The 18,417-nt window shown below is 37.1% G+C and overlaps 1 protein-coding gene across 1 annotated transcript in view; it reads right to left on the reverse strand.

The window, feature by feature from the left end:
• Positions 1-1,691: 1,691 nt before the first annotated feature.
• The window catches only part of cd81a (CD81 molecule a), a 31,490-nt gene continuing 14,764 nt past the window's right edge, over positions 1,692-18,417 (reverse strand). The window contains exons 3-8 of the mRNA XM_051898735.1: positions 5,339-5,436; positions 4,929-5,003; positions 4,721-4,837; positions 4,515-4,604; positions 4,339-4,422; positions 1,692-4,242 (exon numbers count right to left, since the gene is read on the reverse strand). Coding sequence (XP_051754695.1) covers positions 4,180-4,242; positions 4,339-4,422; positions 4,515-4,604; positions 4,721-4,837; positions 4,929-5,003; positions 5,339-5,436 — 527 coding nt within the window. The 3' untranslated portion in view covers positions 1,692-4,179. The remainder of the gene's footprint in view (positions 4,243-4,338; positions 4,423-4,514; positions 4,605-4,720; positions 4,838-4,928; positions 5,004-5,338; positions 5,437-18,417) is intronic.

Raw genomic sequence — 18,417 nt, forward strand, 5'->3', positions numbered from 1 at the left:
AGGAACAGCTGAAGAACAAATAATGCTGAAACTATGTATCTTGCTTTTTTTTTTTTCTATCCACACAATTGCATAGAACATACCTATCTGAGTTAAATAAATATTGTTTTTCCAATAGTAGAGTTCCATAAATATTGTTTTTGTGCCTGCAACTCAAAAAGTATTAAAGATATCTCAATGTGATATTAGATTCTGGTTCTTAACAAACTTTTCTTTTGAAAACTTCATTTTAAGGCCCTATATGCTTCAACCCCATAGATGTGTGGATCTCAATGCAGGTAAAATTGTTGAATTTTACCCATTCTCAAAGGTCGAAATCCAAATGTGAGATACTTTGCATACAGCTGATACATATTGAAGTTAAAGGTGAATGTTTGAAGAATAAATAACTAGAAATGTATCTTGTTTCCCTCTATCAAAACAACTGCATACAACACACCTCTCTGAGTGCCAAAAATACACTGAAATGGTCACGTTGAGGCACATTAGCTTGCTCTCAGAAGTGTATTTATAATAATCTATATTTGAATCATATTAACAAGAATCTAAAATGATGTTAAGATATCTTTAATATTGTATAATACTTCGAGTTACAGACATGCAAACTTTGGGAAAATAACTTTTTTGACAGGTATGTTATATGTTGTTTTGATAGAAGGAAAACAAGATACGTTTCTGGTTTGAACATTATTTGTTCATCAGACATTCTGCTTTAATCACAATAACTATCAGCTGTTTGAAGGTTTTCAACCATTGAAAATGGGCAAAATCCATCAATTTGGACATGGAGTTGAATTGGTTTCCCCATATCTATGGGATTGAACCATACAGGGCCTTAAAAATGAGGATTACAAAGAAAAATAAAATTATTAAGAATGAGAAGGATATTAAGATATCCTTAAAACTTTGGAAAAACAATATTTAGGCCTATGGCATTCAGAGGTGTGTTCTATGCAATTGTGTTGATCCATTTCAACATTTTTTTGTTCATAAGCTGTTCCTCTTTGAAAGTAAAAAGTATTAGTTGTATGAAAAGTGACCCACATTTAGGTTTTGACGACTAATAATTTGTACAATTTACCAGTTCACTCATTTAGCCACATTGAGAACCCTTTATCTCTGGAAATGAACCATATTGGGCCTTAAAATACCAAAAGAAAAGTTCATTAAGAACCAGAATCTAAAAGGATATTAAGAGATCTTTAATACTTCCTGAGATACAGGCATGCAAACTTTGGGCAAAAAACGCAAGAAGTGCTTCTTCCCATTTTTGAACTGTCACCGTTAGCATGTAATGCAACAAAGATTACTAAAGTCAACAGATTTTATTAATAGACCTACCGATCTCTGTTCTAAAGTCATTTTTACCCTCCTGTAATCTGGCTCCAAATCAAATGAAAATTGTCATTTTGACCCCCCTCTATAAAATTGTGTATTAGTAAACATTCATCCATGACATTTAATATTTTGGCTTTCTTCTTCATTTATCCATTTCTTTTACCATTTAAAAAAAAAAAAAAATTGAAAATCAACATTTTCAGTCAGTGAGTTGACACAGAATGACCCAAATGTAATTTCCATGCTTAGAAAAGAGCATGACAATCAATGGTATCTGATGACAACAACTTTTAGATCTCTTATTTACAACTGACAAGGCAAAAATGAAGACACAAGAACAACATGAAGACATGTTATTTGTAAAATACATTTAATTCCTGAATATTTGGGCAACAAAACCAGACCAAAATCTATAATTGGTGCATTAGGGTAAAGAGATTTGAGTGACAGCTGTCAATTTGGGTATCAAACAAGTATGAGATCCTTACAACACAAAGGTTATATTTGATAGTTTTCAAATACCATAATGTGTTTTAACTATAAGTTATTTTCATAAACAACTGTTTTGCCTTCATAATATTGAATAGTTAGAAGATCATGCTCGACCTATCAGGACCCCCTAAAATTCTTACATGCTTCAACTAAAATCATTGCTGAGCTTCTTCTTTTTTTTTTTTTTTTTTTTTTTTGACAAGTACCAGGAAAAAGATACCACAATTAAAGGCATACATTGTCTTTACATCGTAATTAGTATACTATATAGCTGTACAAGACACTTTTTAAGCATATCAGCATAGGCAATATGTGTTAACAAGACAGGGTTGCATAATGCATGTACTAGCCTAAATCACAAATCTGATGTATTTATACCTCAATGATGGGGGCGCTTCATATTAGTGCGGTCTAGAAGAATTAGTGCATGATAGACATGTACACAGGCATAGAAAGGGTGTAATCACCAGTTGTCAAAGTGAATAGTCTTTGCGCCACCTAGTGAAAGTGGCAAGGTATTACAGCAACTACATCTGTGATAAAGGTGGCAGTGAAGAGTAAATAGCTTCTATAACCATTCAAGCCTGTCCATCTGAATTCACTGTCAACAAATATCACACATTTTCATTCACACAAACTTTTTCAGTTGAGTGATATTACTCATTACAGCTATGACAGCATAGACAATTCCATTAGGAATCAATCTGGATTTTCTATCTAAGTGACTAAGGGATAGGGTGTTTAATTTATAAGGCTAGTAGGTATGTATGAATCCTCTCCATGGCTGTGATCACTGTAAAGTGTAAAGAGAGGCAGAACTTAAGTGATGGTGGCAGTATTTCTTAACATGTCCAACTCCTTGTATGACGGGCATGCAGGAAAATACATTACATAATATTAGTCTGATAGAGCATAAAAAGATAGTAGATTGTAGTAGCCATTAGGAGCTCTATGTTGCAAGAGAAAATGATCATAGATCAGTACTCTTTCTGTCATTAAAGGAATATTCCAAGTTCAATACAATTCACAAATTAAGCTCAGCTGACAGCATTTGTGGCCTGTTGTTGCCACAGAAACTAATCCTGTTACGAGACACTCAAAATGGAAGTGAACAGGCACATTTCTGCAGAAATGTGAAGCTTGTGTACTTTCATAAAATCACTAATGTTTCTGTTAAAAAGTTTAAAGTAGTTCTAATAATTTTAACGGTCATTTTAAGGTTTTAGATTTAATTTCTAATGGCAACTAAGTTGTAAAATTGTATATATCTTTGCACAGAAAAAAAAGGTTTTCACACTAAAATCATGTCCGCATGCATATTCTCGTCTTGTGCCTATAATATTGAAACAGTGAGTATTTAAATTTTTACGAATCAGCCCCATTCACCCCCATTGTAAGTACTTCAATGTAACCCAGATTGTTGCTGCTTTCGAAGAAAATGAGGGACAGTTAATTTGCAAAATTGCTGTCAACTGACAATAATTTCTACTGGACCCGGAATATATCTTTAAGTTTTGCACCGAATGAGCTCTACTGAATGGCATACAGTGTAAGAAGCAAACGTAGTGCTCGTCAACACTGTAAAGTATACTTCCCTTGTCCGCGTGTAACCGGATTTTTGTGTCCGCGCGAGCGATTTGAGGTCCAATAGGTAGGCAGTGCACGCGCGCTGTAAATAGAGTGTACTTGATCGCTCAACTGTGCGCTAAACGGTGCAGATCGCGAAAAATGAAGTATATCCGGGCTTTTAAACATTGTTAAATCTTTGCATTCTCACTTCCAATAACCACTGTATTCTGACTTTCTCTCTCACCTAGCTAACACTGTTTATTTAGTGGTTTCTCAAGAAGAAACGTGTACATACAAGCAGCAGTCTCAAGAGAGGAAGATGGACAGGATAGTTCAATACGAGATTCATGCTTATTCAGCCATACAGGGCTGCAAATATATACAGTTTATACATGTACATACGAAAAGGATGATAGTAACCTATAGCAATAGCAGTACTTAACAGTTAACACAAAAAAAACTACAAGCAAATAAATGTATCCATCCTTCATGTGATAATGTACTGTGTGTGTGTGTGTTTACAAGTCTACTGCTATAGCTACAGATCGCAACTAGTCATCGCCAACTACAGCGTAAACAATAGCAGACTAGTTGTTGATGGTTCCACTGCCACATATGAACAAAAATGCACAAAAATTCTTCTGAGACTTCAGGAACTGGACAGAGTGACTATATTATAAAACGATGGAAGATACAAAACAAAATAGGAGATGGTAGATATAAAAACAAAATGATTTTTTTTTTTGGCTGATGTTTTAAAGGACATATCTTGCTCGTGTTTTAGTAAACAGGGCTGTTCCTGATACCGCAGCAGAGCACCATGCTGAAGATCATCTCGAAGATCTAGAAAGAAAAAAGTGCAGAATAAGGGTAACATTTGATGCAAGCAACATTGAATGATAGTAGAATGTAACTTGACACACACTCAGAATCCCTCACCATGATTACAGCAACAACCAGGGCAGCGATGCCAATCAGGTAGATCTTCTCTGTGAAAAGGTCTTTGATCTTGCTGTGACAGTTCTGAAAAACAGAGAAAAAGATTTTTGTCATGCTATGAGGGACGATTTGGATGAGAATTCTCCATCCTGAGGGTTTACTGATGGGAGACTTACTTCAGCATTAATTTTCAAATCTCCAGGACACACGTCTGAGAACAGCTTGTCAGCAAATCCAAATACGCCTCCTTTGCCACAGCACTGAAGCTGAAAGCCAGAGATGACACTGATTAGAGATGTGTCTTTACAACATCATTTGGTTTGAGTGGAGTTTGTGTTAGCTTGATTATTATTGTGCCCCTCAGTACATGAGGACTACTTACAGTCTCGTGAAAGACCTTCAAGACTCCACTGGCAGTCTGCTTTTGCTCATCATTTAAGCCTGCATTTGAGGCTTTGTCATACACAGAGTCATAGAAAGTGATCATCTCTTTGGAGATCTGAAAGGAAAAAAAGAAGATATAATTACAAATATCTATAAACAGATGTGTATGTGTCAACTTGACATGGTGTATACATGATGAAACCAACCTTGTCTTTGTGCATGAATCCCCAGATTCCAGCAGCAACCTCACAGGCAAACAGAATGACCAGGCAGGCAAAGAACTGTAGGAGAGAAACGAAAAAAAAAAAGGATGTGTACTGTATATGGGCAGGAGTCTGTTCTCCGTACAGTGCAAGACCTCACACTTACTAACAGTAGTGTAAAATGGTCAGCAATTGTTAAAATAATAACAAAGTCACAGCACCATAACAAGTTCAGTGAATACTTAAAATAGTTTGATGAAATCAGCTAAAAAGCAAAGCAAACTTCAGTATTGCCTTCATTTTTTTTCTACTAAGGGGTTTTACAGTCATTCCTCAAATATATACTTCCGGTTATTGTTAAGCATCATGTGATTTGAGGAATTTGCTGATTGTTCACAGGATTTGTTACTCACTGTTCCGAGAAGACACTGGGATTCCTGTATGGCTCCATAGCAACCGAGGAATCCAACAAACATCATCACAGCACCAACAGCAATCAAGATGTAGACACCTACAAGAAGAAAGGAATATCCAAGATCCTTAAACAGAACTGGGATCAAAGAGGGAGCCATGAAGCTCAGTTGTTTTGATGCTTAATTAAACTGAACAACCAAGCTAGATTTGACAAGTCATCCAATCAAAACAGTTTATATATTGAGGGTGCAGTACTTCAACGTGACCAGCAGGAGTCACTGTGTGTTCACTTTTTGATAGGGTGGTAAGTTTACTTTAAGCAGAAGGAAAACTGCAGAACATTTGGAAGTCATACAAAGAGGCCCAAATTAACTTTTTGTTTCCATTCCCTCATTCACATAAAAAAAAAAAAAATGAAAAAATGCGCCTTGAGTTAACAGCAAATCAGGGTTCTTATGTAACATGACGTGCACTGCTAGAAGGAAAAAAAGAATAAAAAGAAAACTGTGGAGTTTAAGATTCTACAGCTTTCTCAGAAAGAAAGAACTCTTTTTCCAGTGTTTACATCAGTTAGTAACACAGGCTTAGTGATAACTGCTGTAACCATAGCAACCCCAGTAGGCCTTAGGGCGCAGTAGCAGTGTTTTTGCATGGATGTTCAAATGGCATCGAATAGAGAGACACAGAGAGAAATAGAACAGAAAACTCTCTCTCTCTTAAGAAACAATCAGCCACACATGCAAACTGAAGCTGTTGTGACTCAGCACGCACAATATGTGTGAGCATGAATTATCTTGCAATGTAGCTTCCTCTGTTGTCATACCTCTTCACTCTTGAAGTTAGAAGTTAGATTCTGTTGTTTTTTTTGTTCATTTACCATTGATATTTAAATGTTTTGTTGATTATTATTTTTGTTGTTATTAACATCATTATTTCTTCACTCCAGCAATAAATAAACACATACATAAACAAAACAACAGTAATTCAATTTGGTGAATGTTCTTGTCACGTTTAATGCTTATACATCAATAATAAATTGTATAATTTATAAACAAGCCTGTATGTCAACAAAAACTATTTTTGTGTCTGGAAAAAAAAAGTGCTTTACATCTTAATGAACTGAAAAATTATTTAATATTACTGGATCAACCTACATACATCAGGGTTACAATGACAAAGTAATTTTAACAGTCAGATTAAGCAAAAAAGTTAATCCACAGAAAAATGTCCTTGCAATCTGCAGTCAAAATCTGAAAATGTGAAAATGTGTCAGGTTTAATCAATTCACTGACGGATTATATCTTGTCAGTCACTTCATGCAGGGACATACGGCACATACATTCTTTCTCTGTAAGAACCTGTTGATTTGTTTTAGATTCCCTAATCTAAACCATCTACAATTTTAAAAGTACATAATTAAGGGGTTAGTTCACCCAAAAAATGAAAATAATGTCATTAATTACTCACCCTCATGTCGTTCATCTTCGGAACACAAAAATTAAGATATTTTTGATAAAATCCGATGGCTCAGTGAGGCCTGCATCGCCAGCAAGACAATTAACACTTACATTGCCCAGAAAGCTACTAAAGACATATTTAAAACAGTTCATGTGACTACAGTGGTTCAACCTTAATATTATAAAGCGACGAGAATACTATTTGTGCGCCAAAAAAAACAAAATAACGACTTTATTCAACAATATCTAGTGATGGGCGATTTCAAAACACTGCTTCAAAGCTTTACGAATCTTTTGTTTTGAATCATTGGTTCGGAGCGTGTATCAAACTGCCGAAGTCATGTGATTTCAGTAAACGAGGCTTCGTTACGCCACAAGTGTCTCGAAATTTCAATGGTTCACGTGACTTTGGCAGTTTGATACACGCTCCGAACCACTGATTCGAAATAAAAGATTCGTGAAGCTTTGAAGCAGTGTTTTGAGATCACCCATCACTAGATATTGTTGAATAAAGTCGTTATTTTGTTTTTTTTCGCCACACAAAAGTATTCTCGTCACTTTATAATATTAATATAAAATATCTTAATTTGCGTTCCGGAGATGAACGAAGGTCTTACGGGCGTAGAACGACAAGAGGGTGAGTAATAAATGACATTATTTTCATTTTTGAGTGAACTAACCCTTTAACATTGCATTGTTCATGTCTGAATGCTCATGATATTGTACTTACTGTATATTTTACACAAACTTCATGAAGCTTTTAAAGATGCAACTGTTTAAAATGATTTAAATTTCTTTCTCTGCAAGTGTAATGCAAACCCCACCTTATTTGTTTTCCTATCAGTTATTCAAATTCTCTCTCTCATCCTCCGGCCTGCATACAGACATGCCAAGGCACTTCTAGCTCTGATGCTGCTGGTAACACAAACTGAATTTCCACAGCATAATTAGATCCAGTTTTTAAAATGTCTAAATGTCTCGCTGTCATTTAGCAACTGTGCCCATTCCCTTGCAATAGAATTTTAAAAAAATCAATGCAATGTGGGCTGATGCGGGAGGGGACTGTCTGAGTCCTGGTTCCATTTACTTAATTGCAGTGGGTAAGGGGTTCAAGGAACCGCCACCAGACCATTTCTCAGTGTGACAGCTCTGAATGGAGCTCTACGATGTGACTAGCATACTGAACAGCTGCATAATACACTCCAACTCCCCCTCTGTCACACTTTTACTTTCTTTTTAAACAACCCTCTTTCTGTTTTGATTCTGATGTCTTTGGATGTCCATCTCCAATTACCAAGTCTATAACTACTGTATGACTACTACTGACTAGCCGTGCAGAGCGTTATTACTTTGAGATGAACTTCTTGTATAGTCCAAAAATAACTGATGTGAATATGGAGAAGAATGTAAGGATATTTCTATAGCCAGGTGCTTCCTGTAGAGAATGAGTGAGTGTCTTATGACACAATACACTGAAAAAACCCCCAACTCCCTAGATCTGAACATGAACTGACTCCGCTGTCTGCGTCTCTGTCTGTGTACGTGAATGTCTGAAAGAGCATCTGAATTCATGTGCGATTTCACAGAAAGTTGCCAAATGCAGCTGCTATTTCCGTTAACTCAAAGAGCAGATGACGAGAGAAATAAAGAGAGGGAGAAAGAGCTGGGCATGTCACATGAGGAAATGAGCAAAAAAAAAAAGAGATAGAGAGAAAAAAAACAGGAAAATATGATGGAGGAGAACAGGAAAAGGAGGATTGTGTGGACAAAAGAATTATGAGAAGAATAAGACAAAGATGTCAAGAAAGAAAAAGAGGTGAAGGAGTACACAGGGGTAAAGGTGTGGACAGGTTTACCCTTGTTTGACGAATTTTCATGGGCGAAATTCAGTGATTTCAATACACCTTATTCCAACACCACATGATGCTTTGCGCGAATTATGGGTGTAATCTCTGTTAAGTGCTCTATGAACGCAATAATACGTTTTTTTAAAACTGGGTACAATGAGATGACATTTATTCTACTCGCCCTTCAACCATCGAACGTTAAAAGGACATTTAAAAGTGTAAAAGCATCAACAAGGTACTTTCAACAGACCATGAATAACCCCAAAAGTGTGATTCTTTCCACAGCAATAAATGCAAAAGGGAAAAAAGAGAAAATAATCCAGAGGAAAAAACGACAGCGACTTGCCATAGATATTCTTGTTATAACATGTCACGTTAAAATACCAAGCGTTACGTTATTCTCGTGATATCTGAAAATAAAACATGAAGGAATAATGACAGCTCATTCAGTCAAACTGACAGATAAGCTTTATTTGTACGGCAACCAAATGATTTGAAATGATTCTTTTCAGTCTTTTTCAATGGAAGTTCCCCAAACCGGAAGTGCCACCCATAATTCAAAACACAGTAGGCTCGTCAGGAATAAGGTGGATAGGAATCTACAGAATTTCACATGAGAGTGGAAAATTTTTCAACACAGATTTTGCAATGGGTTCAAGTTGTTCACACGGATTTGCCGCATTGACCAGCTGCTTGAAAGTGACTTCTGTGTGAGCTGTGCTTCATACATCGCTACACTATTGACAAGACATAATTGACCTTTTTTGTTAGCAAAACTTCGCAGAAATTTACGCAATCAGGAATTTAGTGTGAGAGCGCAACATTTCCCAATGCAGATTTTGCAACGAATTCAAGTTGGTCACTTGGAATTGCCACAGTGAACGTCAGAAAGCTGCTTGATTTGAAAGTGACTTTTGTATGAGCTGTGCTTCATACATCAGCACACTATTGACAAGATACAATTGACATTTTCTGCCCACAAATTTTGCTAACGTGACTGCACCTTAAGGGAGAAAAAGGAATGGGAAAGTCAGTGCACACGCTGCAAACTTTAAGCACAAACAGATGATGCCAGAGTTCAGAGTTGAACCACAATGGAAGTAATGGTGAGTGGAAAAGCTGCAGGGAGAGAGAGCGGGAGAGAGGTAGAGTGGCATGTTCTCAGACAGCAGGCGGAGCTGTAGTGGAGGAGGGGTGCTGGGATGTGTGAGCAGATTTTTCCTCTTGTTTTTTTTTCTCTAGAGACTATTTTCTGTAACTTATGTCCTTTGAACACACAGCGACATCTCTGCTTTTGAAAGTCCAAACATGCACATTTGACTTGCTTTCTTTTGTCTGCATAATAGAGTGGTAACCGGCAACTGTTACGTATAGAGAGCTTTTTCTACCTGACCCAACCCTTAAATTTAGTTTTGTTGGTGTAACCCAATAAATTCTGATTGATTAAGTGATGTTAAATAACATTTTTGACTTGAATAAAATCAACTTTTTTTTTAGCGTACAAACACCAGCCTCCATTTTTGATGCTTTAACATCAATCATGATTTGTGCTATTTATCAACTAGCCTACATTTCACAAAAGCTATTTTTGTGTCAGGAAAAAAAAGAAATATTATTTAATAATAATGAATCAACTTAAAAACATCAAGTAACTGATAAATGTTTTTGTGCCAGATCAAGTGGAAATAGATCCTTGAGGAAACAATTGCATGTCAGCTCTTTTTAAGGTGTAGGCTGTGGCTGGTGTTATTCTAGAAGTACACTTTGTTGATTCTCTAAGGATAATTACTTCCTTGTCCTGTTTTCCTCATTAATCTTGCCTTTGGTTTTTTGTCTGATGATGCTGCCAGCTCCTTTTCCTCAGTCTCAATCATCACCATTCACTCAGTCTCAAACATGTGATATCATCTGGACTTTTGTGTCCCCAGTCTCACATCTCTGACTGATTTCAAGATTCACACCCTCACCCTTCATCTCGGTTCCCAAAACTTATTTTAAGACACTGTCTATATTTGATAGTATGTTATCTAGAAACTATGAAAGTAGGTTCTACAGTGGTAGAGCAAAGAGAGGGTTGGAAAAATCTTGGTTAGTACTCTTTTTTTTTTTTTTCCACCAACGAAAAAAATAAACTTTGTTTTAGCAAGTCAGGAAGTAACAGCCCAAACTGGATTCTTAAGGTGTTATTCAAATTTGAAGAAACTAGAGAAATCCAATGCAGAAAACACTGAAAAACACAAAAGGCCATGTCACAATGCTTCAAGGTCACTTCCTCAGAAGGAAGTGTAAAGTTTGCTGAGCTAAGAAACACAGTTTGACCTTTAGAATACAGCAAAATAAGCCATTCTTGTGGAAAAGCAAAGCTTTAAAACAATTAATACTCATTTGAAATACATTTTTTTTGGCCTGTAAGCCAGAAAAGAACTGGAGATAAATATACAAATGCATGTCTGCAGCAGTCTGTTGAGCAAAAGCATACCGGAGCAAATTGCATTAGTTTTGCATTCCAAAGAAGGCTATACAACATACTGACTGCTTAAAAAAAAAAAAAAACTAACATTAATGTATTTTATGTTTTTTTCCATTAAGTCAAATGTGATATAGTGATTTTCAAGCTAATAACATTTTGTACACTGTACAATACAGGAACCAAAAACAAGTTACATTATTAACACATACATTAAACGAGCTAAAACAAAAATTAGTAGCATGATTACGTAAGATGTATCTCAATAAGGTCTGATGATTATTTTTTATTTTTCTCATCAACTCATCACAAAGCACTTCCAATAAAATTAATCTGTACACTTGAACAGGCTTTCAGTGGAGAATAGCATAAAGCAGTTCTGTGGTACAAATAACTCAAGACTATGAGCTGCAAAGCTAATGGTGAGTGCTGATGGATTTGCTAAGTGATTGTAATCATATGAACAGGAAGCCATTTGTGCTAACTAAATATAAATGAATTTTAAGTATTGACTAAAAACAATTTAGCTAAGTGTCTCATGAGACCTATTGACACTGGTATGCTTACACATTGTGGCCGGTAAGCCAGAAGGTGGAGACTTTTAAAATGAGAACATTCAACAAATAATGTTAAGCTTACTTTTTTTTTTTTTTTTCTCAGTATCATGCTGGTAAACAAGTTTTATCTTTGTAATCCATGCAGGAGTACTTGAGTTTTTCTTTCAGACTCATAGCTCCCACTGGGGATCTCCATAGGATGTTTTTATTAGATTGCCATTGAGTTTATAGTTTGCCATGTGTCTGTTATTGGTCGAAAAATACATTATCATTTTAGCCACAATCAGCTTGTGGCTGACTGGGTGGAGTTGGCTACTAAAGGAGGAACTAATAAGACATTCATTCATTATGTTTTCTTTACTAAAAGAAAGTGGGGATTTCTCTGGTGAATGAATCACAAAAACATCCTTTCTGGAAAAAATGACCCAATAAACAAAATGTCATATACATGAGACTGTGTTACATACATAACAAACCTTTGTGTGGGGTTACCCTATACATTGGTTTGTGGTTAGTGATATAGTGTCAGTGATGACTGCTATGAAACTTTCAATATGATTATAAAGTTTTGAAAAAAGAGAGGAGGCGTATATGGCGCTTATGAAAATACTGCTATTACTCACCAATGGTGCTTTCAAACTGATCTTGCATCTACACACTTGTCAAATGAGGAACATTCACCGACTCATGAACTGTTGAATAAGTGAACCAAGGTCCATTTACAGTAGGCATTTACAATAAAAACAGTAACATTGTAAAATATTATTACAATTGAAAACGACGTTGACTTCATTGTTTTAATATATTTTACAATGTAATGTATTCTAATATGCTGATTTGTTCCTTAAGAAACACATCTGTCCTGTTTAACTCCTGAATGATGAGCTCCTTAAAAGCCCTGATCTTTAATGGGGAGTGTTGCTCAACTCGTCTCTTCAGAATCCCCCACAGGTGCTCAAGAGTGTTAAGATTGGGTGAAATACATGTCCACAGAAGGTTTTTCTTGTCATGTTGACAAAATGCCCAACAACGCAGGGAATGGGGAGAGGGTAGCATTTTCTGTTTCAAGTTTTTGTATTACATCATACAGTGGTGTGTCATGACAGCATTGATAAAGTACAACTCCCTCACACCTTCTGCACTCATACATCCCTATATAAAAGCTGTACTACCACTGAGCTTCACTGTGGGAACCAGGCACTTTTCAATGCACTCCTTATCTAGCATTGCCATAATATTTTGGATGCTGTAAGATCCAAAAATTTTGATTGGTCTCATGAGACCAGAGTGTGGATTCCCAGAAGTCTATATTTTGTAAATATGGGCCTTGGAAAAGGCTAATTGACTTCATTGTGCTTTGGCTACAGTAGGTAGGTCCAGTGTGGACAACAACCATGCATGTCACTTCCAAAGGCTGCATCTCACTCTGTGTGATAAACAGTCACTCTTTTCATAGCTTTTGCTGCCTCTGAGAGACTCACTTGGTATTTCTCTTGCTCTTTGTCTAGCAAAAAAAAAAAAAAAAAAAACTTATCACTAAATGAAAGTTTAAAATGAAGGCCTGATTATTTCAGGGGCCTTATAACAAGTCCATTGTTTTTTAATTTCTGTGTTACTTTTGCTATATTTTCACACTCAAAACAATGATTTGGTAATCCTCTTGAACCACTGTCCTCTTTTGTGCTAAGAAGTAAGTCTCCTGACAGTTCTCTCTAAAGTGGTTCAGTTGTTGTCAGCATTAAGTCTGAGAATGATTCAGCTGGCTATATAGAACACTTTTAACTGTCAAGAAATTACTTCTCTTTAAATGGTTTGGTTCAACATACTTACCTGTTGATCAAGAATTGCCTTAAAGGGATAGTTCACCCAAAAATGAAATTTACCCCATGATTTACTCACCCTCAAGCCATCCTAGGTGTATATGACATTCTTCTCTCAGACGAATACATTTGGAGTTATATTAAATAATGTCCAGGGTAATCCATGCTTTATAATGGGAGTGGATGGTGCCCCAAAATTTGAAGTCCAAATACACCCATCCATTATAAAAGAAGTCCACACAGCTCCAGGGGGTTAATAAAGGTCTTCTGAAGCGAAGCAATGCGTTTGTATGAGAAAAATATCCATATTTAAAACTTTATAACCTGTAATCTCTAGCTTCCGCTAACCGTCATACGCGCGTTCACGAGAGAGTGGCGTCCCAGCTTATGACGCAGGCGCAGTGTGAGCTCCGGTGACGAACGCGGAAGTGCAGAGGAGAGAGCAAAACAAAATACCAGTCACGAATTAAAAGTACAAAACTAGGTTTTGTAAAGAAAAATGTCGGACGATTTTGATATAAGCCAAGAGGAGACTGAGTTTTTTGCCCAGCCATATTTGTTTAAACCAGAATACGGATAAGGAACTCCGGGAGATGGAGGAGGCTGCTGGAGCAGCGGCACAAACAACAGAACTGAGGTGACGGAGAGCTCATGATCCCTTATTTACACTGTCTGTCAAAAATAGACTTGCCGCCTATCTTTAGCGAAGCGGTGCGGCGAGCCGCTTCTGAAACGTGCCGCGGCAGGTGTAAACACAAGCACTGACTAGAGTGGCCGCAGATCAGCACTGGTAGCTGTGTCGCAGCCGCAACGTGCTGCCGTGGTGGTGCTCGTGCGGGACATGCAAAGCTATACCAACAGAGGTTAAGAGTGTTTGTTGCCACAAATGGGAGATTGGAATGCCACCTTTAGAAGGTTTTGATGCTGCCAGTGAGAGGACTAAGCACTGCTGTCTAAAACAATATGAAGGCTTTCTGCCTTTGTTGAGCCAAAGTGTATTCGAAGTAGTATTCTCGTTACCTCGTATAACCTGGAGGCTTCGACCAAGGCCTGAAGGACCTGGTGGTACACAGTCTGTGGTGTAAGTATTTTTTTGTTTGTGTAAATATGTTGTTATAGGTGTGGGCTAGCTGTATTCACTCTATGCATTTGTTTTACAGTCAGGTTGGTGGAATACCGAGTTGTGTTAGTTTTAAATGTTAAATTGTATGTAGAGATTAAAAAAAATAATAATTAAAGAAAAACTTTTTACATAAAAGAAAAGAAAAACAATTACATAAGCGATTAGTTAAAAACTTTATATAGCAATCATATTACAGTATTTGTTGACAATATACCTCGTTTGGCTGAAACAACAGCGCAGGCATAGGCACAGCTGACGATTTCAGAACTCGTCTTGTACTTCCACTCTTCTCTGCCTTGTATTTCTCAGAGCGAAAATGTTGACTGCACAGCACGCGTTTATATAATTTTTCCACGGGTGTATTTACATTCCAGTGAATAGCGAGCAGCCATAGCTTCAATCGCTCCAGATCCTTTACAGGGAATTTGTGAAACGGTGCATCTCCTTTTGATGTCGTCGCACGTAATCACAATAATAATAATAATAATAAGTTTTATTTATATAGCGCCTAGCTTTAGCTTTGTTGAAGCAACCTGGATATTCACAAGAAATCAGCATTTTAACTCTAATAAAATGTAGAGTATAGCTCAAACAATTCACGTGGATTTCCTTTGCTGTACACAACTTGGTTCTCGCGAGACTAGCATATTCTCACCGGAGCTCACACTGCGCCTGCGTCTTACATCATAAGCTGGGACGCCACTCTCGTGAACGCGCGTATGACGGTTAGCAGAAGATAGAGATTACAGGTTATAAAGTTTTAAATATGGATATTTTTCTTACACAAACTTTGCTTTGCTTCAGAAGACCTTTATTAACCCCCTGGGGCCGTGTAAACTTCTTTGATAATGGATGGCTGCATTTTTTCTGTCTTTAGAATTTGGGGCACCATCCACTCCCATTATAAAGCATGGATTATCCTGGACATTATTTAATATAACTCCGATTGTATTCGTCTGAAAGAAGAATGTCATATACACCAAGGATGGCTTGAGGGTGAGTAAATCATGGGATAATTTTCATCTTTGGGTGAATTATCCCTTTAAACTTACACCAAAAAAAAATATTTCATTTTATTTAGTAACTTTCTGGAGTGTGTACTCATTTTTGCAACAAAACATTATTGCTGAGCCCTATGATTGGTTGGCAATTTTGTGAACGGGCAAAGACAGCAAGAAGATGCACTAATGGCACTAAATTAATTTTTGTTTAAATTGTGAATACAGTCTTATTCAAACTGTAGTGTTTAAGTACAGCAGAAGCCACTCATCTAATTTTGTTGCTATGGATGCATCCCTCCCTTGCCAATATGGAATAATTGAGTCACCCGGGCAGCTCCATTCCCCTCACACTCAGCAGCAGGCATTTTCAGGGAAAGGCTGACCTGACCACACACCACCACGAAATTACACAATGGCTGATGAGAACTGCTCAAGTAAAGATAAGTGAAGGAAAAGAGTCTCAAATGTTTATACAACAAAGACAATGATGAGTTTAGATATTTTTAGTCACTGAGTTTGTGTTTACCTACAGTATATCACATCCTGACACTGTTTCTAGAATATAATGTATTAGTAAATATCACAACAATGACTTATGGAAATAAATGATTGACTTACTATATATTATTTATGAGTGCTCATTCTTTAAATCGCATACTATATTGTAGCCATGAGATGAAGTGATGACTTTTAAAGAGACTATTAAAACAAGCACAATGCCTTATCCTATTCAGAGCAAAAAGCTTCCCCACCTGGAGCTGTCCACTGCTCTTTCTCTGATGGACTTCTGAGCTCTAGTTGTGTTCTCTCACATTACACTCCATAAAGAGCAAGGCAGAGTGTATAGAGCTTCTGGCTGCAGGCCATTTCCTCACATTAAGATGTTGAGAGCTGTAATGTTTCATCTGCAGCTCCTTACATGGCATCTTTGCACTTTGCAGACAGACAATAGATCACAGTATGCTCATTCTGTTTCAGCCTGAGATCCAAAACACATTCTGTCATTCATCACTTGTATTGTGTCATTCCCTTAAATCTCTTTTTCACTGTTCTGCCAAATGTATTGTACAACTGTTGAATTTGCTGATTCTCTGTCTTTGCATTGAGATCTGCTAACTTACAAAAATATGCTGCTCTGTATTTTCCTGACAGTATTCTTTATTAGGTTACCATGTGTTTGGATGCCACAAATCTGAGTTTCACCTCTTGCCTTCATGCCAACCCCCCCGCCCCAACCCCTGCCACTCCCATAGTGCCTGAGCCATGTGTGATCCTCCAGCCAAGCCCTCAGCTGTTCCCAGACATCATGCAGGCCACCCGCTGGGCTTTTATAATAGTGGCTGTGTACCACTGAAACGCTGGATCTATAGGCACCCACACGCTACAGGTTATCTTATCAGATTTTCCTGTGGATTGAGATGTGGTAAGTGTGATTGAATCTGCTCGGAAGAATGTTGGGCCCGCACCAATCTAAAATCATAAATATTCAACATGAAATGTTGTGTGGGGGAAACAGTGGACAAAAGCAGAAAGCGAGCTGACAGACGATGGAAGCATAACACAACTTAATTCGAACCTTCTTCTTTTTTCCGCAAATGTTCTGTAAAAAGCAGTCCAAACACTATTATTGCCATTTCATTTTGCCTGTCGCACGCCATGTTTGTTTGCTCTAAAGTCAAATTTTAACCACAGATTTTGCGAGATTTCCCGTGTTCACAGTCAGGACTCTGGTTGTTTGTGAATGAAATCTGTTAGTGTGTGGTCAAGTGTATTGTCCTGGTCACATAGTGGCACTCTATACACTATAGGAACAAAATGTTTGTGGTCTCTCACATTTTGAAAATCTGATAAGATTTAAAAAAAAAAATCTTTTAGTGTTGGCCAACCTTAAAGGGATATTTCACCCAAAAATAAAAATTTTGTCATCATTTACTCACCCTCTTGTTGTTCCAAACCTGTATGTGTTCCTGTCTTCTGTTGAACACAAAAGATATTTTAAAGAATGTTGGTGATCAGACAGTTGACGGTAGCCATTGACTTCCATAGTAGGAAAAAAAAAATACTATAGAAGTCAATGGATACCGTCAAAAAAAAAAAAAAAACCATTATAGAAGTCAATGGCTATCGTTAACTGTCTGGTTACCAGAATTCTTTAAAATATCTTCTTTTACGTTCAACAAAACAATCTCATACAGGTTTGGAACAACATGAGGGTGAGTAAATGATGACAAAATTTTATTTTTGGGTAAACTGTCCCTTTAAACAGACAGTGAGTGAGAGAGAGACTGACTGAGCATGTACGATTACCTGCGTCTTTCCTTCTTCAGGTCAAGTCATATATTTGTGAAAAAAAATAAGTTTGCCATGTCCGAAGAGGAAAGCAATCTTTGTCGTAGCATCCTTTCAACGTTTAAGGCATTGATGTCCAAAGTCCGGCCCGCGGGCCAAAATACGGGATGAATTTCAAACAGCCTGCAGCTTGTCTATTAAAATATATTATATGTTCCCCGCCACACAAAATATTCAAATCATGCAGTTTCAAAATGTCAACAGAAGGTGAACTAAATTTTAGGCCAAGTTTAGCAGTAAACCGTGACAACAATTTGATAACTGATAAGCGCTGTCATTTCTGTTTTGTATAAAAACAAACCTTAAAAGCAGCAAATCAAAACAGCGCTACTTTTGAACACAGCACACAGACCATTAATTAGCCATTAATAAGTTTGTAAACAGGACCTTAACACAAGCCAGAAATGGGACACGCTGAAGACGAACGCAAAGAGGAGTACACAGATGCTCCAGCAGA

This window comes from Ctenopharyngodon idella, chromosome 7 (genome assembly GCF_019924925.1).
Source record: "Ctenopharyngodon idella isolate HZGC_01 chromosome 7, HZGC01, whole genome shotgun sequence".
NCBI classification, from domain to species: Eukaryota; Metazoa; Chordata; class Actinopteri; order Cypriniformes; family Xenocyprididae; genus Ctenopharyngodon; species Ctenopharyngodon idella.